This window comes from Phyllobates terribilis, unplaced genomic scaffold, assembly GCF_046119375.1.
Source record: "Phyllobates terribilis strain yellow unplaced genomic scaffold, ASM4611937v1 Scaffold_11__3_contigs__length_659146591, whole genome shotgun sequence".
Lineage (NCBI taxonomy): Eukaryota > Metazoa > Chordata > Amphibia > Anura > Dendrobatidae > Phyllobates > Phyllobates terribilis.
This window is the reverse complement of record NW_027362771.1, coordinates 510,394,856-510,417,831: the sequence shown is the minus strand read 5'-3', so window position 1 is coordinate 510,417,831 and position 22,976 is coordinate 510,394,856. Positions and strand designations below refer to the sequence as shown.

The 22,976-nt window shown below is 52.2% G+C and overlaps 1 protein-coding gene across 2 annotated transcripts in view; it reads right to left on the bottom strand.

Annotated features, from left to right (window-relative positions):
- NFU1 (NFU1 iron-sulfur cluster scaffold) overlaps nucleotides 1-22,976 on the bottom strand; it is a 71,846-nt gene that overhangs the window by 35,418 nt on the left and 13,452 nt on the right. For both annotated transcript variants that reach the window (XM_073653630.1, XM_073653631.1), the window contains exons 4-6: nucleotides 21,432-21,498; nucleotides 21,238-21,352; nucleotides 18,172-18,235 (exon numbers count right to left, since the gene is read on the bottom strand). In XM_073653630.1, coding sequence (XP_073509731.1) covers nucleotides 18,172-18,235; nucleotides 21,238-21,352; nucleotides 21,432-21,498 — 246 coding nt within the window. The remainder of the gene's footprint in view (nucleotides 1-18,171; nucleotides 18,236-21,237; nucleotides 21,353-21,431; nucleotides 21,499-22,976) is intronic.

The following is a 22,976-nucleotide window of genomic DNA, read 5'->3' as shown; positions in this document are numbered from 1 at the left end:
GGCCCCAACAGTCCGGACACGGGGCCGAGGCGGGCGGCCCCAACAGTCCGGACACGGGGCCGAGGCGGGCGGCCCCAACAGTCCGGACACGGGGCCGAGGAGGGCGGCCCCAACAGTCCGGACACGGGGCCGAGGCGGGCGGCCCCAACAGTCCGGACACGGGGCCGAGGCGGGCGGCCCCAACAGTCCGGACACGGGGCCGAGGCGAGCTGCCCCAACAGTCCGGACACGGGGCCGAGGCGAGCTGCCCCAACAGTCCGGACACGGGGCCGAGGAGGGCTGCCCCAACAGTCCGGACACGGGGCCGAGGCGGGTGGCCCCAACAGTCCGACACGGGGCCATGGGCTGAGGCGGGTTGCCCCAAGAGTCCACACACGGGGCCGGGCCCGAGGCAGGCTGCCCCAAGAGTCCAGACACGGTGTCAGGTGCGAGGCGGGCGGCCCCAAGAGTCCAGACACGGGGCCAGGCCCGAGGCGGTCAGCCCCAACACTCCGGACATGGAGCCAAGGCGGGCGGCCCCAACAGTCCAGACACGGGGCAGCAGCGGGCGGCCCCAACAGTCCGGACACGGGGCCAAGGCGGGCGGCCTAAAAAGTCCGGACACGGGGGCGGACGGACCCATCAGTCCGGACACAGGGCCGGGGTCGAGGCGCGCAGCCCCAAACTCAGGAAGAGGGGCCATGGCCGAAGAGGGCAGCCCCAACAGTCTGGACACGGGGCCGGGGTCGAGGCGGCAGCCCCAACAGTCCAGACACGGGGCCGGGGCCAAGGCAGGCGGCTCCAACAGTCTGGACACGGGGCCGAGGCGGGCGGCCCCAACAGTCCGGACACGGGGCCGGGGCATATGCGGGCGGCCCCAGCAGTCCGGGGACAGGGCCGAGTCGGGCGGCCCCAACAGTCCAGACACGGGGCCAGGCCCAAGACGGGCGGTCCCGACAGTCCAGACACCGGGCCAAGGAGGGCGGCCCCAACAGTACGGACAAGAGACCGAGGCGGGCGGCCCCAACAGTCCAGACACGGGGCCAGGTGCGAGGCGGACGGCCCCAACAGTCCAGACACGGGGCCAGGTTGAAGGCGGGCGACCCTGAAAGTCCAGACATGGGGCCGAGGCAGGCGGCCCCAACAGTCCGGACACGGGGCCGAAGCCGAGGCGGGCGGCCCCAGCAGTCCAGACACGGGGCCAGGCTGAAGGCGGGCGACCCCGAAAGTCCAGACATGGGGCCGAGGCGGGCGGCCCCAACAGTCCGGACACGGGGCCGAAGCCGAGGCGGGCGGCCCCAGCAGTCCAGACACGGGGCCAGGCTGAAGGCGGGCGACCCCGAAAGTCCAGACATAGGGCCGAGGCGGGCGGCCCCAACAGTCTGGACACGGGGCCAAAGCCGAGCTGGGCGGCCCCAACAGTCCAGAAACGGGGCCAGGCCCAAGACGGGCGGTCCCGACATTCCAGACACGGGGCCGAGGCGGGCGGCCCCAACAGTCCAGACACGAGACTGAGGCGGGCGGCCCCAACAATCCGGACACGGGGCCAGGACAGACGCGGACGACCCCAACAGTCCAGATACAGGGCCGGTGCCGAGGCGGGGGGCCACAACAGTCCAGACACGGGGCAAGACCCAAGGCAGGCGGCCCCAAGGCTTCGGACATGGGCGGCCCCAAGAGTCCGAACAGGGGGCCAGGCCTGAGGCGGGCGGCCCCAACAGTCCGGACACGGGGCCAGGTCCGATGCGGGCGGACCCAAGAGTCCGGACACGGGGCCAAGACCGAGGCGGGCGGCCCCAACAGTCTGGACAAGGGGCCAGGGCCGAGGCGGGCGGCCCCAACAGTCCGGACACGGGGCCGGGGCGGGCGGCTCCAACAGTCCGGACACGGGGCCAGGGCAGATGCGGGAAGCTCCAAAATTCCGGACACGAGGCCGAGGCGGGCGGCCCCAACAGTCCAGACACGGGGCCGGGGCGGGTGGCTCCAACAGTCCGGACACGGGGCCAGGGCAGATGCGGGAGGCTCCAAAATTCCGGACACGAGGCCGAAGCGGGCGGCCCCAACAGTCCGGACACGGGGCAGAGGCGGGCTGCCCCAACAGTCCAGACACGGGGCCAGGCCCGAGGGGAGCTGCCCAAAGAGTCCAGACAAGGGGCCAGGCCCGAAGCAATCGGCCCCAACAGTCCGGACACGGGGCCAGGGCCGAGGCGGGCATCCCCGACAATTTGGACACGGGGCCGGGGCCGGCGGCCCCAACAGTACGGACACGGGGCCGAGGCGGGCGGCCCCAACAGTACGGACACGGGGCCGAGGCGGGCGGCCCCAACAGTTCGGACACGGGGCCGAGGCGGGCGTTCCCAACAGTTCGGACACGGGGCCGAGGCGGGCATTCCCAACAGTCCGGACACGGGGCCGAGGCGGGCGGCCCCAACAGTCCGGACACGGGGCCGAGGCGGGCGGCCCCAACAGTCCGGACACGGGGCCGATGCGGACGGCCCCAACAGTCAGGACACGAGGCAGAGGCGGGCGGCCCCAACAGTCAGGACACGGGGCCAAGGCGGGCGGCTCCAACAGTCCAGACACAGGGCCAGGCCTGAGGCGGGCTGCCCCAACAGTCCTGACACGGGGCCAGGCCCGAGGCGGGCGGCCCAAAGAGTCCAGACACGGGGCCAGGGCCGAGATGGGTGGCCGTCCCAACAGTCCGGACACAGGGCCAGGGGCGAGGCGGGTGACCTCAAGAGTCCAGAAACGGGAGCGGGGGCTGAGGCGGGCGGCCCCAACAGTCCAGACACGGGGTCGGGCCAAGGCTGGCGGCCCCAAGAGTCCAGACACGGGGCTAGGACCGAGGCGCTGCCCAAAAGATTCCAGACACTGGGCCAGGGTTTAGGCGGGCGGCCCCAACACTCCAGACACGGGGCCAGGCCCGTGGCGGGTGGCCCCAACAGTCCAGAAACGGGGCTGGGGCCGAGATGGGCGGCTCCAACAGACCGGACACGGAGCCGGGCCCAAGGTGGGCAGCCCCAAGAGTCCGGACAGGCGGCCAGGCCCGAGAAGGGCGGCCCCAAAAGTCCAGACACGGGGCCAGGCTCGAGGGGGACGGCCCAAAGAGTCCAGACACGGGGCCAGGCCCGAGGCAATCGGTCCCAACAGTCCGGACATGGGGCCAGGGCCGAGGCGGGCGGCCCCAACAGTTTGGACATGGGGTCGAGGCAGGCAGCCCCAACAGTCCAGACACGGGGCCAGGCTCGAGGGGGACGGCCCAAAGAGCCCAGACACGGGGCCAGGCCCGAGGCAATCAGCCCCAACAGTCCGGACACGGGGCAGGGGCAGGCGGCCCCAACAGTCAGGACACGGGGTCGAGGCGGGCGGCTCCAACAGTCCAGACACGGGGCCAGGCCCGAGGCGGGCTGCCCCAACAGTCCAGACACGGGGCCAGGCCCGAGGCGGGCGGCCCCAACAGTCCAGACACGGGGCCAGGCCCAAGACGGGCGGTCCCGACAGTCCAGACACGGGGCCGAGGCGGGCGGCCCTAACAGTCCGGACACGAGACCGAGACGGGGCGGCCCCAACAGTCCGGACACGGGGCCAGGACAGACGCAGGCGACCCCAAGTCAGGACATGGGGCCGAGGCGGGCGGTCCCAACAGTCCGGACACGGGGCCAGGCCCAAGGCGGCGGTCCCGACAGTCCAGACAAGGGGCCGAAGCGGGCGGCCCCAACAGTCCGGACACGAGACCGAGACGGGACGGCCCCAACAGTCCGGACACGGGGCCAGGACAGACGCAGGCGACCCCAAGTCAGGACATGGGGCCGGGGCCGAGGCGGGCGGTCCCAACAGTCCGGACACGGGGCCGAAGCCGGGGTGGGCGGCCCCAACAGTCCGGACACGGGACCGAGACGGGCAGCCCCAACAGTCCAGACATGGGGCCAGGGCCAAGACGTGTGGTCGCCCCAACAGTCCGGACACAGGGCCAGGGCCGAGGCGGGCGGCCTCAACAGTTCGGACACGGGGCCAGCGGCCCCAAGAGTCCAGACACAGGGCTAGGCCCGAGGCGCTGCCCAAAAGATTCCAGACACTGGGCCAGGGTTTAGGCGGGCGGCCCCAACAGTCCAGACACGGGGCCAGGCCCAAGGCGGGCTGCCCAAAAGATTCCAGACACTGGGCCAGAGCTTAGGCGGGCGCCCCCAACAGTCCAGACACGGTGCCAGGCCCGTGGCGGGTGGCCCCAACAGTCCGGAAACGGGGCTGGGGCTGAGGTGGGTGGCCCCAAAAGTCCGGACAGGCGGCCAGGCCCGAGGAGGGCGGCCCCAAAAGTCCAGACACAGGGCCAGGCTAGAGGGGGACGGCCCAAAGAGTTCAGACACGGGCCAGGCCAGAGGCAATCGGCCCCAACAGTCCGGACACGGGGCCAGGGCCGAGGCGGGCGGCCCCAACAGTTTGGACATGGGGCCGAGGCAGGCGGCCCCAACAGTCCGGACACAGGGCTGGGGCGGGTGGCCCCCCAACAGTCCGGACACGGAGCCGAGGCAGCCCCAACAGTCCGGACACGGGGCCGAGGCAGGCGGCCACAACAGTCAGGACACGGGGCCGAGGCGGGCGGCTCCAACAGTCCAGACACGGGGCCAGGCCCGAGGCGGGCTGCCCCAACAGTCCAGACACGGGGCCAGGCCCGAGGCGGGCGGCCCAAAGAGTCCAGACACGGGGCCAGGCCTGAGGCGATCGGCCCCAACAGTCTGGCGATGGCCCAAACAGTCTGGGCACAGGGGCGGGGCCGAGGCGGGTGGCCCCAACAGTCCGGACATGGGGGCGGGCGGCCCCACCAGTCCGGACACGGGGCCGGGGCGGGCAGCCCAAACAGTCCGGACACGAGGCCGGGGCAGATGCAGGCGGCCCCAACAGTCTAGACACGGAGCCAGGCCCAAGGCGAGCAACCCCAACAGTCCGGACACAGGGCCAGAGGCAAGGCGGGCGACCCCAAGAGACCAGAAACGGGGCCGAGGCGAGAGGCCCCAACGTCCGGACACGGGGGTCAAGGCTGCGGCCCCAAGAGTCCAGACACGGGGCCAGGCCCGAGGCAAGCTGCCCAAAAGATTCCAGACATTGGGCCAGGGGTTAGGCGGGCGGCCCCAACAGTCCAGACATGGGGCCAGGCCCGAGGCGGGCGGCCCAAACAGTCTGGACACGGTGCCAGGCCCAAGGCGAGCAGCCCCAACAGTCCGGACACGGGGCCAGGGGCGAGGCCCAAGAGTCCAGAAACGGGGCCGAGGCGAGAGGCCCCAACGTCCGGACACAGGGCCGAGGCTGCGGCCCCAAGAGTCCAGACACGGGGCCAGGCCCGAGGCGGGCTGCCCTAAAGATTCCAGACACTGGGCCAGGGGTTAGGCGGGCGGCCCCAACAGCCCAGACACGATGCTAGGCCGAAGGGGAGCAGCCCCAACAGTACGGACACAGGGCCGCAGCGGGCGGCCCCAACAGTCTGAACACGGAGCCAAGGCGGGCGGCCCAAACAATCCGGACACGGGGGCAGGCCCAAGGTGGGCGACCGCGAAAGTCCAGACATGGGGCCGTGGCGGGCGACCCCAACAGTCTGGACTTGGGGCCGAAGCCGAGGCGGGCGGCCGCAACAGTCCAGACACGGGGCCAGGCCCAAGGCGGGCGGTCCCGACAGTCCAGACACGGGGCCGAGGCGGGCGGCCCCAACAGTCCGGACACGGAGCCGAGGCGAGAGACCCCAACGTCCGAACACGGGGCCGTGGGCAGAGGCGGGTGGCCCCAAGAGTCCGGACACGGGGCCAGGGCCGAGGTGGGCGGCCCCAACAGTCCGGACACGGGGCCAGGCCCGAGGAGGACGCGGCCCCAAAAGTCCAGACACGGGGCCAGGCCCGAGGGAGGCGGCCCAAAGAGTCCAGACACGGGGCCAGGCCCGAGGTGGGATGTCCAAAAGATTCCAGACACTGGGCCAGGGGTTAGGCGGGCGGCCCCAACAGTGCGGACACAGGGCCGAGGTGGGCAGCCCCAATAGTCCAGACACAGGGCCGGACCGGGTGGCCTCAACAGTCCAGACACGGGGCCAAGGCGGGCGGCCCAAACAGTCCGGACAGGGGGCCAGGCCCGAGGCAGGTGGCCCCAACAGTCCGGACACGGGGCTGAAGCCCAGGCAGGCGCACCAACAGTCCAGACACGGGGCCAGGCTGAAGGCGGGCAGTCCCGACAGTCCAGACACGGGGCCGAGGCGGGCGGCCCCAACAGTACGGACACGAGACCAAGGCGGGCGGCCCCAACAGTACAGACACGGAGTCAGGCCCAAGGCGGGCGGTCCCGACAGTCCGGACACGAGACCGAGCGGCCCAAACAGTCCGGACACGGGGCCAGGGGCGAGGCGGGCAGCCCCAAGAGTCCAGAAACGGGGCCAGACCCGAGGCGGGCTGCCCAAAAGATTCCAGACACTGGGCCAGGGGTGAGGCAGACAGCCCCAAGAGTCCAGACACGGGGCCAGGCCTGAGGTGATCGGCCCCAACAGTCTGGCGATGGCCCCAACAGTCTGGGCACAGGGGCGGGGCCTAGGCGGGTGGCCCCAACAGTCCGGACATGGGGGCAGGCAGCCCCAACAGTCCAGACACGGCGCCAGGCCTGGAGCGGGCGGCAAAGAGGGTGGCCCCAACAGTCCAGACACAGGGCTAGGCCCGAGGCAGGCGTCCCAACAGTCCAGACATGGGGCGAGACCCCAGGAGGGCGGCCCATTGATGCAACCTGTGCAGAAGCACAGGAACCCAAAGATGTAAAGGGGCCACTACCACCTCCTAATCAGGTGCATTATGGTGAGCTATGCCTATATACTGTTCTGATACAGGAGCCTCTCTTCTTGCTGGGTCCACACCTGACATACAGATATACAGCAATATGCAGCAGGACAGACGAGATCCAGGGAGATATTCGATTGCCAGAACTGGGGTCAGGAAGGAATTTTTTTCCCCCCTACGGGGGTTTCTTCGCCTTCCTCTGGATCTTTGGTTCCAGTGGCTCTCATCAGGTCTGCAATGTCCGCAGCAAGTTCTGTGGTCTCCATCGGACCTGACTTGAGAGTCATTGTGACCTTTAATTAGGGCCAGTAATATTTTCATTACAATGTTGCTTATTGCTATTCCAATAAAAAAAATACAAATAATATATTGTGTTGTGTGTTTTATTTGTGTGCACTTCACCCTACAAAGTGACAATGATGAGAGTGATCGCTGATGCTCAATATTCCAGAACTAGAACCAGACTTGGCTGATCGGCACATAATAAAGTGTCTCATCCACTATATACATGGCGGTAGCAACTGCAGGACCAGGGAATATACGGGGCGCTGTATACACAGAGCAGGTCACATATAACTCCAGCCCAAGTTGCATCACTAGTGTTTTGGAGGTCAGTCCTCATGATTGGAGAACTTATATATTGGTCCTATAAAACACACTAACTGAAAGACTGATGACCAGAGCACAGCAAAGCACAACACAGGAGACCCAGGAAAACAGGAAAATGGCTAAATAGGTGTCACATGGTCCAAGAAGTAGCCATGGGGCCCAAGACAAAACTAGGGCCTCACTCAGAAATGAACAGAGTAGCCCATTTACCAAGGCCGGCTATTGGTAGTAAAGCAGATACAGTTGTGCTCAAAAGTTTACATACCCCGGCAGAATTTTTGCTTCCTTGGCCTTGTTTCAGAGAATATGAATGATAACAAAAAAACTTTTTCTCCACTCATGGTTATTGGTTGGGTGAAGTCATTTATTGTCAAACTACTGTGTTTTCTCTTTTTAAATCTTAATGACAACCAAAAACATCCAAATGACCCTGATCAAAAGTTCACATACCCTGGTGATTTTGTCCTGATAACATGCACAGAATTTGACACAAATGGGTGTGAATGGCTACTAAAGGTAACATCCTCACCTGTGCCCTGTTTGTTTGTAATCAGTGTGTGTGCATAAAAGCTGAGTGAGTTTCTGGGATCCAGACAGACTCTTGCATCTTTCTTCCAGCCACTAACGTTTCTGGATTGTGAGTCATGGAGAAAGCAAAAGAATTGTCAACGGATCTACGGGAAAAGGTAGTTGAACTGCATAACACAGGAAAGGGATACAAAAAGATATCCAATAAATTGATGAGGTTGTACTCATCTTTCTTCTTCCTCTAAGCACGGTGAGTGGAGTTGATACCAAAAAGTTCTATTTTGATCTCATCTGAGCACATGACCTTCTCCCATGCCTCCTCTGGATCCTCCAGATGGTCATTGGCGAATTTCAATAGGGCCTGGACATGTGCTGGCGTGAGCACATAAGGACCTTGTGTGTCCTGCAGGATTTTAATCCATGACGGCATAGTGTGTTACTAACAGTAATGTTTCAGACTGTGGTCCCAGCTCTCTTCAGGTCATTGACCAGATCCTCCTATGTAGTTCTAGACTGAATCCTGACATTTCTCAGAATCACCGTTACCCCACGAGGCGAGATCTTGCATGTAGCCCCAAACCGAGGAAGATTGTTAGTCATCTTGTGTTTCATTTTGTAATAATTGCGCCAACAGTTGTTGCCTTCTCAACAAGCTGCTTGCCTATTGTCCTGTAGCCCATCCGAGCCTTGTGCAGGTCTACAATTTTGTCCCTGGTGTCCTTAAACAGCTCTTTGGTCTTGGTCATGGTGGAGGTTGGAGTGTCTTTGATTGATTGTGTAGACAGGTGTCTTTTATACAGGTAACAAGTTCAAACAGGTGCAATTAATACAGGTAATGAGTGCAGAGTAGGAGGGCTTCTTAAAGAAAAACTAACAGGTCTATGACAGCCAGAATTCTTGCAGGTTGCTAGGTGATCAAATACTTATTTCATGCAATAAAATGCAACTTAATTATTTAAAAATCATACAATGTGATTTTCTAGATTTTTTTAGATTCGGTCTCTCCCAGTTGAAGTGTACCTACAATAAAAATGACAAACCTCTCCATTCTTTGTAAGTGGGAAAACTTGCAAAATCGGCAGTGTATCAAATACTTAATTTCCCCACTGTATATGTTCTCCCAGATGACACCAATTATGTTTGATACACAAGTCCAGTGAATAGTCAAACTTCAGCTAGAGGGGGACTAACACAGTGCAGATGCTTTACATGGAAGGAGGTTGTGCTACATATAGGACACCTTCAAAGCTGCTCAACAACTACACAGAAGAAATAAAAAGCTTCCTGTCCCTAATTATGTACGACTGACTGGTGCCTAAGGCTATGTGCCCACGTTGCATTTATGAAGCAGAAAATTTCTGCTGCATAAATGCAAGTTCTCTCCCGGAAAAACGCATGCGGAATTCCGCACGCGTTTATCGCGCATTTTTCGCGCGTTTTCCACATGCGGAATTGCCTTGCGTTTTTTATGCATTGGACAAAGGCAATTCCGCTTGCGGAAACGCAAAATTAAATGACATGCTGCGGATTTTTGAACGCGGCATAAACGCTGCGGAAAAATCCGCAGCATGTGCATAGAACTTGCGGAATCCCATTGGGGACCATGGGGTGCGGATATACATGCGTTTTTCAAGCGTTTACGCTGCGGAAATTCCGCAGCATATACGCTTGAAAAATGCAACGTGGGCACACAGCCTAACTCACAGTCGTAATCTGTGTTGCGCTTTTTCCAAACTACAGTTTTGAGTGGATTTTACTGGTATAGTTAACAAATGTAGGAATATGTTATATGAATTTTCTGGGCTTTCCCATGATTCCATTGTTAATTGGACTGTTCATCCTGAGCTACCCGGTTCTTAGATACAATGCCAAAACTACAGTGAAAAAATAGATTTGAGGGATATTTATATGCCATTTGGGGTCTGTGTTACCACCTGTGGCCACTACAATGCTTATCAAGAGTGGATGAGAAACTGTGAGGTCATTCAAAAGTGGATGAACAAATTAAAAGGGGGTTTCCATTTAATATATATTTTTCTTTTTTAAAAAGGGCTCAGACTGGCTTAAAAAATATATGAAAAAGTAGTAATAGTCCCTTCTCATCAATTCTCCCTCCCAGGCCCCGTTCTGATGCTTATTAGATCTCTACTTTCCCTTCTTCCTGGTCCCGTCTGAACAGACCAAAAAAAACAGGAAGTACAGGCTCAGCCAATCACTGGCCACAACAGGGTCCCTCCTCAGTCAGTGATTGGCAGAGCAGGCATTTCATACCTTTTTCAGTGCGTCAAGGACATGATCAAGAAGAAGAGATCAGTAGGGACTGGATAAGAAATGAGCTATGGGAGATTGCTGAGAGTAATGTTTGATTTATCAGGGTTACAGCTTAGATATCCCCATGTATAGGAAGAACGAGGGTCCTAAGAGCGGTGGCAACAGTGTTCCTTCCATAGACGTGAATGAATCATAGAATGGTAGAGTTGGAAGGGACCTCCTGGGTCATCTGGTCCAACCCCCTGCTCAAAGCAGGATTCACTAAATCATCTCAGACAGATGTCTGTCCAGCCTCTGTTTGAAGACGTCCATTGAAGGGGAACTCACCACCTCTCGTGGCAGCCTGTTCCACTCATTGATCACCCTCACTGTCAAAAAGTTTTTTCTAATATCTAATCTGTGTCTCCTCCCATTTAGTTTCATCCCATTGCTTCTAGTCTTTCCTTGTGCAAATGAGAATAAAGATGATCCTTCTACAATGTGACAGCCCTTGACATATTTGTAGACAGCTATTAAGTCTCCTCTCAGTCTTCTTTTTTGCAAGCTAAACATTCCCAAATCCTGCAACCGTTCCTCATAGGACATGGTTTGCAGACCAGTCACCATTCTGGTCGCTCTTCTCTGAACTTGCTCCAGTTTGTCTATGTCTTTTTTAAAATGTGGTGCCCAAAACTGTACACAGTATTCCAGATGAGGTCTGACCAAAGAGGAGTAAAGACCGATAATGACTTCACGTGATCTAGACTGTATGCTTCTGTTAATACATCCCAGAATTGTATTTGCCTTTTTTGCTGCTGCATCACACTGTTGACTCATGTTCAGTCTATGATCTATTAGTATACCTAAGTCTTTTTCACATGTACTGTTGCTTAGCTCTATTCCTCCCATTCTGTATATGAATTCTGTATATGAATTTAAACACACATAATACCATGAATGGCAAGAAGAGCAAACAGATTAATTTTCGAACAAATCAAACCAGACATGTCACTTGAAGCAAGGATCACCAAGCTACGACTTGCCTACTTTGGACACATCATACAAAGAAAGCAATCACTGGAGAAGGACATCATGGTGGGAAGAATAGAAGAACAAGGAGCAGAGGAAAACTATCAACCCGATTGCTTGATACTATCAATGTAACGGCAGAGAAGGCCATGGTGGATCTATCTAGGCTTGCACAAGATCGATCATCTTACATATCTTTCATCCATCAAGTCACCATGGGTCAAGATGGAGCAAAAGGCCGTTAAATAATATAATAATTGGCCTCCTCTCCATTCTGTGCCTAGATGCAGTGGCTAAATAAAATGTACACATGCTCTTCCAATGGTCCAGAATCTTTCTAATCAATGCCATAATAAAGGGATTGTCCAATGAACAAAAGTCATCTCTAACAGAATAAGACAAAAATTACTGATTGATGGGTGTTCATTGAGGGGTGAACATTCTCGTTCAGTGCAGGTCCCAGTGGTCAGACATCCTTTGGCTAGGTAACTTATTTTCCCCGGACAACCCTTTTAAAGGAATTTGAACCAAAAATCAAATGCACACTAATAAGCGGATCACCACAATGAGAAAACTATTTTTCATAGAACACGTCCACCATCTTGGACGAAGTATTCGTCTGCAATAGGTAAATGATGTTTTAGTATTAGGCTCAACCAAGCGGTTCTAGAAATAGCACATAATTGTCATCCTAGTTTCTTCAGTTTTTTTTCACTAAAGATATGCTCATTTCCAAGTCAATACAAAACCTTTGGAAGGTCACATTTTCATTCACGTTTATCACCATGCAACAGATGCAGAACAGAAGCCTTCTGATTTATCGGTGTCTCACAGATCCCCACTGACTTGAATGTCCAAATCTAATCCACACATATTCAACATAGCCGGCAACCCCCTATCTCCCAGCCTGTACCCCCATAAACCCCTCTCAAGGTCTGCACCTATCTATCACACTAACTCAAGCACCCTGTACCCCCTCTCTCACGAATCCTGCACCCCTCTATCTCACGCATACTGCACCCCCTCACATCCCCCATCTCACCACCGTGCACCCCCACGCACCAGTCAATCTCACACACCCTGGAACCATCTCACACACCCTGCACCCCTATACACCACACACCCTGCACCCCCACGCACCCCTCTATTCCACACATCCTACACCCCCAGGCACCCCTCTATGCCACACATCTTACACACATTCCCCATATCTTACATAGCCTGCACCCCTCTATCTTACAGCTTGTATCCCATTCATCCCTCTCAAAGTCTGCACCGCTCTCTCTCACTAACTCAAGAACCCTGCACTGCCTCGCACCCCATGCCTCCTCATACCCCTCTATCCCACACACCCTGCACCCCTCTATCAACTGTGAGAAGGTCACTGGTAAAATATATATATGGCCTCGTTTAGACGGCTGCATTTTTAGTCTTTGTGTTGTTCATGTACCATAGACAGCACACAGACCCTAAATGTATACATTTTTCAAGTTTAGTACAGTGCACAATTGCAATGACAGGTCACCCCGACATATAGACTTGTATCGTATAATCCTGCAGCCCCCAGTGTGACCTTGTAAATGGTAAAGAAAGATGGAGGGGTTAAACATTTAAAGAGTACATGTAAATTACATTTTGGTAGATTTATTTTTAATATGTTTTAGGATCTTTTATTCTGAGCAGATTGGTAGGTGTCTCAGAACCTGGATCTCCACCAATTTCCTCAGGATGAAAGGGCCTAAAACAAATAAAATAAATCCGAAACAAAAAAAAAATGTCTGAAGCAAAACAGGATTCGGGAGAATGTACTGATGGGCCCATTTACACTACTGTAGATGGAGTCACAGTGTGCTCTGTCAGACATCATTTTCAGCCATATACCTCTATCTCACACACCCTACACCCCTCTACCTCACACTTGCTGCACCCCCTCTATCTCATGCACCCCCACATCTCACACAATCTGCACCCCCACGCAGCCCTCTATCTCACACACTGCACCCCCACGCACTCATCTATCCTACACAGTCTGCACCCCTCTATCTCACACACTGCACCCCCACACACTCATGTATCCTACACAGTCTGCACCCCTCTATCTCACACACTGCACCCCCACACACTCATGTATCCTACACAGTCTGCACCCCTCTATCTCACACATCCTGTACCCTCTTTATTCCACACATCCTGCACCCCCATATCCCACATAGCCGGTAAGCCCCTATCTCCCAGCCTGTACCCCCATACAGCCCCCTCAAAGTCTGCACCTATCTCACTAACTCAAGCACCCTGCACCCCCTCGCTCACGAATCCTGAACCCCTCTATCTCACGCACACTGCACCCCCCTATCTCACGCACCGTGCACCCCCATGCACCTGTCAATCTCACACACTCTGCAACCATCTCATACACCTCTGACACACCCTGCATCCCTATATACCACACACCCTGCACCCCCACGCACCCCTCTATTCCACACATCTTACAGCTTGTATCTCATCCATCCCTCTCAATATCTGCACAGCTCTATCTCACTAACTCAAGCAACCTGCACCGCGCTAGCTCACACACCCTGCGCCTCCTCGTACCCCTCTATCCCACACACCCTGCGCCTCCATGCACCCCTCTATCCCACACACCCTGCGCCTCCATGCACCCCTCTATCATCTGTGAGAAGGTCACTGGTAAAATACTGGAGGGGAGATATGTGTCACTCAGGATGTTAGCATCAGTGATATGAACCTAGAAAAATGCTCCAACATACTAAGTGCTGAGAGGGGTTAATTGGCCATGTTAAGGGCTGGGTTTAGTGAACAGCTAAAGAATGGGTGGATGGCTGTTCACCATATTGCAACCCCAGGGTGTGGTCCAGAAGGTAAATAAGGAGCCTTTGGACTCATTTAGCGTTCGGGGTGTCTGGAGATGAGAGCTCCAGAGCTGTGCTCGTGTAAAAGAGAACTGAACCTATTTTTATTTTCCCGTTATGCCAGAAGGGCCGTGTTTGTTTTCCTAATTTTGCACTGGTTTATGCAGTAGGTTTTTAATAAACCAGTTGAAAACTTAAACGAAAGATGTTCCTGTGTCTACCTCTTTAAGAAGCTCAGTGAGTCGACCTACCATACCAAACACCCTGCACCCCTCAATCTCACACACTTTGCACCCCCTTATCTCAGTAACTCAAGCATCCTGCACCCTCTTGCACACCTCTCTCATGCACTCTGCACTCCCTTGCAACAGTCTATATCACATACCCTGCACCCCCATATACCACACATACTGGACCCTCTTTATCCTACACACCCTGCACCCCCATATCCCACATCACCTCCACTCCTCTATCTTGCAGATTCTGTACCACTCAGATGTATTTTCTTCCATTTGGGCAAGAAGCTGATTAGTGCGCCCCCACAACCTGACGCCCTAGGCACCCACCCCCCAGTGCTTAGCGGCTATAACGGCCCTGATCAGGGGAAAAAAAAAACATCAAATCTGTCTTGGACAAAACAAGATAGACTGCCAGAACAGTGAGGTGTCAGGTTACACCTCCAATTATACTCCAAGGAGAGGGAAGGGGGAAGAGGAGGTAGAAACAAAAAGACACAGGCGAATGGAGCCGCAGCTTACAGGTAATATATTTCTTTTTGGTGGATTTACAGCCATGCAGCACAGTAATGCTGTATAATGTCCTCCTTGCTGCTGTTGCTACTGTCTTTGTGCTTACAGCAAGAATCCATCATGTCTGTGTGTACGGTATATTGGACACATCATAGTAGCTAATCTCCACCCACTAGCTCAGAGAGGACTGAAAATCAGTGATAGAGGGGGGACTGATGAAAACACACAATTCCAGTCATATAATAACCAGAAATAGTGACAGCCTGTTCTGACTAGTCACCGAAATGACAGGTACATTTGTCAGCAGGATTTCATGCCTTAAACCATTTATATGCACATGTAACCATGGCTGTGGAGTCGGTACGCCAAACCTCCGACTCCTCAATTTCCATGACACCGACTCCAACTCCACAACTCCGACTCCCTCATACATGGCTCATGTTTAAGTGATAAATTTACTGTAGCACAGATTCATCTCAGCTAAAAGTCTAGACCCTTAGATCAGGAATAGGACATTTTATAACTTTCCTAAATTCTTATGAAAAAAATATTCCCCACAAACGGCATTGAACTACTGTACCCAATTTATGATATATTTTAAGAGTCGGTCCATTTTATACTGACTCCGACTCCACCAAAATGGGCTCCGACTCAGACTCCACAGCCCTGCATGTAACTCTTGCAAAGTCAAGTACAGTCATTCCTTTAGCTAGACTATCTATTCCTCTGTTACAGAGAAAGCTTAATTTGAATGGATAAGCAAATGAGGCTGAAGGGCTTTGGGCGTGTGGAAGCACTTCCAATGCCTCTGCTCTTCCCAGCTGTATTTCCCACCTGTTGATTTCTTCTGCTTAACTGTCAGGCTGTGTGCCCACTATGCGTTTTCCAAGCGTTTACGCTGCGGAATTTCCGCAGCATAAACGCTTAGGAAATGCTTGGTAATCCGCCCCCCATGGTCCTCAATGACAAGCCGCAATGTCAATGCCCATGCTGCGGATTTTTCAAAAATTCGCAGCATGTCCATTAATTTTGCGGACACGCAGCGTAATTGCCACCATTGACTTGCATTGAAACGCATAATATCCGTGTCAGTACATTTGTACACACGGATATTATGCGTTTCTATGTGTGGATGGTACCCAAGTCTGGAGGACAGGAGACTCTCATCCAGACCTGGGTACCATAGAAACTGTAAAAAAAAGAATTTAAAATAAAAAATAAAGCTTATACTCACCTTCCGGTGTCCTCCCGGCGTTTTGTCTGCTCCGTCCTGTGTCTTGCATTGCTCGCGCTGTTGTGAAGGACCTGCGGTGACGTCATTCAGTCATGTGACCTGACACATGACTGCATGATGTCACCGCAGGTCCTTCACAACAGCGAGAGCAATGCAAGACACCGGACGGAGCAGACAAAACACCGGGAGGACACCGGAAGGTGAGTATAAGCTTTATTTTTTTACCATTCTTATTCTTTTTTTTTTTAACTAACTTGGTCCCATGCATGGATTTATATAGTGTTAACAAGTTGTCAAGCACTTTCCAAGTGATGCTAAAAATCGCTTGGAAAAGCGCTTGATAACCCGCATGCAGAAATGCATGCAAAAACGCTTGACAAACGCTTCTACCTGGCGGGAAAAACGCATGTAAAATCCGCATGCGTTTTTCCTGCCAGGGAGAAGCGTAAAAAATCTGCAGCATTTCTGCATTGTGGGCACATAGCTTCAGCTCCTTTGCTGTGTGACTTGAAGCAAAGGAGCTATCAATCAAACAAAGAAGGAAGTGCTGGACGGTGAATATAGCTGGGGAGAAGAGAGGCTTGGAAGAGCTTCCACCAGCACCAAAAGCACTTTAGCCTCATTTGCAAATCCGTTCAAACGCTGACTTCTCAGAAACGGAGGAACGGACTACATAGCTAAAGGAATGGCTGGACATGTACTTGCCAGAGCTACATGTGCATACACATAGCTCAGGTGGACACACTGCTGACAGATTTATTGTAAGTTTCATGGGAAAAGCAAAATCAGCCAAGATAGAAAACCTTTCCACAAAAAGCTTCACCCAGTACAAAGATGTATGCAAATAAAAAACCCACATTAAACCCAGACTTCTAAAGGCAAAAACTAGATGTTCTTAGCGCTAACAACAATAGTATCAATACATTACTGCTATAAAGAGCTAGACATATAGAGGTGAAGTACAAAGACCAATCTATAAGTGATAACACCCAGGACTCCAGAGTATCCAATATAAAATGCCAGCTGTTTAACCCTTTAGAATAAGCGGTCAATAACAACCACAGCACCTATGTGGTTAGACAGAAGAAAGCTCCGTCTGTCACCCCATCAGAATGCCAAGAGTGTGCAAAGCAGTCATCAAAGCAAAAAGGTGGCTACTTTGAAGAGCCTAGAATATAAGACATATTTTCAGTTGTTTCACACTTTTTTGTTACCTATATAATTCCACATGTGTTAATTCATAGTTTTGATGCCTTCAGTGTGAATGTACAATTTTCAAAGTCATGAAAATACAGAAAAATCTTTAAATGAGAAGGTGTGTCCAAACTTTTGGTCTGTACTGTATATGCAAGCATAAATGCCAAAACAGACAGAAGAGATTAAATGGAGTCCAATCAAGCTCTTTCATTAGTTACCGTCAGTTTTCATCTCTATCTACACACAATGATTGATCCTAGAAATGACTCTTTAACCTTAGGATAGGTTATCAATATCAGATTGGTGGCGGTCCGACACTTGGGACCCCCACTGATCAGCTGTCATTAGCTCCACTGGTTTCTAATGTAAACACTGAATGGAGCTGCACTGCACAGCACCGTATGATGTGTAGCAACTGCTGCCGGGTACTGCAGATCAGCTCCTATTCTCTTGAATAAGGGTAGGTCATCAATATCATATGACTGCAGAACACTTTTAACAAATATTTTGGGCAAACAGCTGCCTGTAGAAGGATCTGTACCAAGAAGAAAACAACATAACCCTATTTATGAATAAAGTGATCTGCAAATTTGCAGGGATTTATCACGCACTTTACCCAAATCTCTGGCATTGGTGGGGACAGACAGGGATGGGCACAGCTATCTAACATTGTAGGCACTGATTTTTTTCTTCTTACTGTATGAGACTTGGTATAAATGTGAATGTATGTGGACGTGGATGAGACGGGTTACTCACCTTCGAGGACAACAGATTTGACAATGAAAATCCTCAGCAGAGAAATGATTCCCACCAGCTCTGTGGTGGACTGAGACTTAGCGGATCATTTATCATTCATCAGACTGAACCCAGCCACAATGTAACCCTGCCGCAGACCAGAATAATATAGAAGCCATTGTCCCAGTTACCTGATTCTTGTATCTAGGAGTTCTTTGATCATGGACACAACCTCATCGTCATCTTCTGAAGGCGCTGTGGCAGAAAACAATTAAGAGTTAATAAAGAAGCCTAAGAATCCTTCATTAACTGCTGGTACAAGGAAATAAGTGATGAAGCACAGAGCCGGGCTGTGAATAAATGGTGTCTGTTTAACACTGCAGGATCGCGGCCATTCAACGGCCTCCGACCGGCTACAAGCAAGCCGAACAGCAGGGGTGTAATGGCCGGTTTAGAAAGGCCGGCTGTAGTTTTAGGTGCACAGAACAATCAGTAATAGATCGCCCTGTGCGGAGAGGCCGTCATTGTTCTCGGCAGCACAGGACCTGTTTACACACCACAAGGTGCTGCCCAGAGCAATTATTATAAAACAAGCTTAAAAATCATCACATGTAACAAAAAAAAAAAAAAAGAAGAGTTTAGCTCATTCATGGGGTGTTCCAGCCGGTTTAAACAAGTCAGTAATCATTAACGATCACTTTGTTTCCAGAGTATCTGCCCCACATAAATGGGTCCTAAGACACTGAAGCAATTTGTACAGAAATCTGGAATACTCCTCCTTACACATTTCTATAAAGTGAATATCTAGCGTTAAACACAATTTGACACAACGTTTTTCCACATGACAAGCTGAGGAACTTTGTAAATACATTTCTTTAATTATATTTAACCAACACTAATAGTCCAGAGCTGTATTCACAAGGATGGAGACTTCAGAGCTGAACTCTCCCAATATTAATTTCTGGCTCAATACTCAGGAGAAAGAATTCTCTAATTTGCATTCTAAAAAGTGTCATATTTATCCCATAAATTATTCTCAGCTACCGTACCAGGTCCCCTGGGGCACATGTTACATTACTATGTCACGTGAGCCTTGCAGCCAATCAGCAGCAGCTATAGGGCTGCTCCGCGCTCACTTCTTTTGTCTAGACCTCAGACAAGAGCCCAGTAGCCCTATAGTGGCAGCTGATTGGCTGCAGAGGTCATGTGACATAAGGTCACACGAGTCCAGGCACCGACAGCGCAGGAACGGCGCCAGTACGGGAGGGGAGTGTCAGTTATTTTATTTTATACGGGGGGACGACTTCATTTAAAAAGGGATTATCCAGATAGTGGAAGCTCAATTAAGCCTCCAGAGACTATTAGATTTCCGGTACATCACCATAAAGGGAATCTGTCAGATTATCCTCCCAAACCACATACAGGGGCACGCAGATTCTCAACGTTACATTCATGGACACCTTTATATCGCCCATCTGTTGCTGCGCTCCCCACCTGCGTGCCAATATATATGCGGTTTGGGGATAGATATTACTGACAGACTCCCACTAATATAAGATATGTAACCTATTTACTGAATGTGTCCCTGCTGTTTCCTATGGAATAATTCTATAATAGTATAGGGAGGAGGTATGTGACTATAAGCAGAAGGCTGCCAGCCACCTGTATATATATAACGATTGCATGACGCCAAAGTGATTTTATTATAAGCTTTATAATGTATAGTACTGGTACTTATAATAAACCTCAGCTACTGCAGAACTTCTTTATGAGAAGAAAATTCCTCTCCACTATTTATGAACAGATTGAGGTGCAATATCCTCATCAGAATTGTTATGTTCTGCAGCAGCTGAGACACAATACTGCAGTGGCCAGAAATGAGAAGAAATGTAATAATCTCTGAGAAGCGGGATGAGAATATACCATGGAGAGCTCCCACGCCACACAGACAATATTTACACCCTTTCCTCTCCTTCTGAATAAGCCAGAATGAATTCGGTGTATTACCAAAGTGATGTCAGACACCGAATACCAGTATTTGGCATTGGCGGCACAATTCCTTTAAGGGTAGAGTGTCACCAGGTTTTCCCCAAATAAACTAAAAGCACAGCTTTAAAGTCCTCTTGCACAGCAGTTCAGCAGCATGGGTATAAGCCCCAAGCTCCCCGGAGAGCAAAGAATATATGGTACCTTATATAACTCTCCCAAGCCTGATGAGCGCTGCTGTTCTGTGCTGGGCACCTCCATTCTTCCCGCTTTGATGGATGTGGATCACGTCGCCTATGTCATCCATCCAGCGCTGCAAATCATGAGCGTGTGGAGTTGAAGCACAGGTCTGTGCATTCACGCGTCACACTGTTCTGTCTTCAGCAGAGCACGGTAAAGTCCTGTAATATGCAGGCGCCGGCTGCGCAGATATGTGCTTCAGCTGCACCGGCTATGCAGAACAGACAAGCGGCACCCACCGGACATGGCCGTGGTGACTAGCATACAGCGCGGGGGCATTATACAAGGTGTTCACTTTGAGCTGTGGAGGAGTTGGAGGGAATGCTGTACAAGAAGGCTGAAAGAGAACCTGTCATCACGATTTATCCTAGTAAAGTAAAGGTATGGCCATAATGGCGCAGATATACTGAGTTATAGATACCTGTAGTGAAAAAAAATCCGCAGCCTGGTCCTTGTTTAATTCACCTTAAAAGTTTTAGTGCCTCTTCGTGCATTGGGGAGGGAATGTGGGGAGGGTCTTCAGCTCTGCCATGGCCCCTCCGCATTTGCATGAGCCTCCTTTATTTTTTAAGTTTCATCCTAGAGCCGCCCTTGCTGCGGGAGGCGCTTGTGCACATTGATGTACTCGCGTTCTCCAGCAAAATGGCGCTGGAGCGGCGCATGTGCAGATCGAGATCTCGGCTCGTCATTGCATGAAGAGGCTATTGTGCCAGAATTTCTAAGGTGAATTACATAAGAACCAGGCTATGGATTTTTTCACTAGAGGTATCCATTACATCAGTATAACAGGGCCATTATGGCCATATCTTTAACAGGTTAAATCTTGATGACCGGTTCTATTTAATGGTGGTACCATTAGTTTATATTGGGAAAAACTGGTGCCATATTCCGATTAAAGCCTAAAGTCCTTGTCATCTGCCTAACACAAAATGGCCAAGAGGGACTGATTGCCCAAAGACAAAGGCGTTCTGCACATACATACTCTGACAATGCTCCTTCTAGATTTACCTCCCAGTGGATAATGCCCCTACCTGTCTCACTGCGAGGCGCGTCCTCTGTTATTACAGGTAGACCTGAAGAAAAGAAGTCCATGATGGTGGCATAGACATCAGGCTTGATCAGGTTCCAGTCCAGCTCTTCACTTTCCTAGTGAAGAGGCCAATGTTATAACTGAGGCCATTTCATACGTCCCTTGTGCCCCTCCCCCACTTATTAATGATGTTACCTTTGTAACTGTGATGAAGTCAGGCCCGAGGAAAACGCTTTTAACTCCTTCAACTCTAAAGAGATGCCTGCAGATAAAAAAAAAGCCCTTACAGTATAAAACCAAATATAATAAATGGTGATTCACTCGCTGCTTTACCCGGAAAACTGCTGTAACTTCAATAACAGACGTCGGCCGTCCTGTAATCTGGACTGTTCATACTTTGGTTCATGAGAAGAGAGAATGCAATGATCCTCAGCGACAAGAAACATCCTCGCTCCGAGTGGTCTCGCCGACTTGGTGCCCCCCAGGTCGTCTCCACCACTATGAGATAGACTTGCTGCTCGCCTCTCTGCGAGTCGGAAGTTTATGTGGTGCTGACATTTCCCTCCTGCTGAATTCCCTCTTCATCGGTTTGGAGGAGTGCGTTTACATTGTGAAAAATTATTGGAAATCTGAGTCCTTAAAAGAGAAGCTAAAGTGAGTTTCTAAAGACATTTGTAGGTCGAAATCCCCGGTCCAAACCGTGTATTGAAGCCTTCTGCGGTGACAATGTAATCTACGAGGGACTGTCACCAGATTTTTTCCTTTGGGGCCATGTAAAGGGTCGGTGTACAGTAACAAGCCATGAACATTATAGGCCTGTGAGAGATCATACAGCGAGAAATTCAGGCTGTGACCCCAGACATCCTGCAGAAAACATTCAGCAATACGGAGCGATGTGTGCAGATGTGTGTGGAGAACGGTGGAGATCTTCAACACTTGCTATAAAACATCAGTATCTCATGAGCCGAGGTGTGTACAGTCCAGATTACAGTACAACAGATCGTCTCTTATAGAAGTTACAGCAGTTTTTCCGGGTAAAGTAGCGAGTGAATTACCCTGTAGTTCTAATTACATGTGAATCCATCTTTATTGCGGTCTGAGCTTTGTTCTTCTGATACAGAGACCCAAATTTCCTGTATAGACTTAAAGGGAAACAGTCACACAGAGCACAGACACCGAGGGATTCCTGCTTCATATGCAGCCCATGTCCAACAGCAGGAGCAGCATGAAGGACATTAAACAGGAGCAGAGAATACAATATAAGGCAGCACTGAGCTGTGTGTCTGTGAATCCAGCTCTGTAATAAGCTGAAGCACAAGTCTGTGCGTCTCTCAATCCTCCTCCACACTCCCTTTTCCATGCAGTATAATAATAGCCAATTCACATTAGGAGCATAACCTCAAAAGATAAAAATTCGTTGTTGAAAAATATCTAAATCTTTATTGATTCTCATAAATATAAGGTGATAAATACTAAATATCTAACCTGAATTCATCTCCTCCTGCTGGAATGACGCAGGTCTCGACGCATGTTTTGGCGTCAGCTTTCGTCAGGGGCCGCCATTCCAGCAGGAGGAGATGAATGTTTAGTATTTCTCACCTTATTTTTATATTTGCTGTTCGAAGTTTAGACATATGGATGTGCATATAGCTTTGCTGTAGTCATGCTGTTACTCCTTTATATATGAAATATGTCATTTTATTACTTATTCATGCATAGTGCTTATTACATACACATATT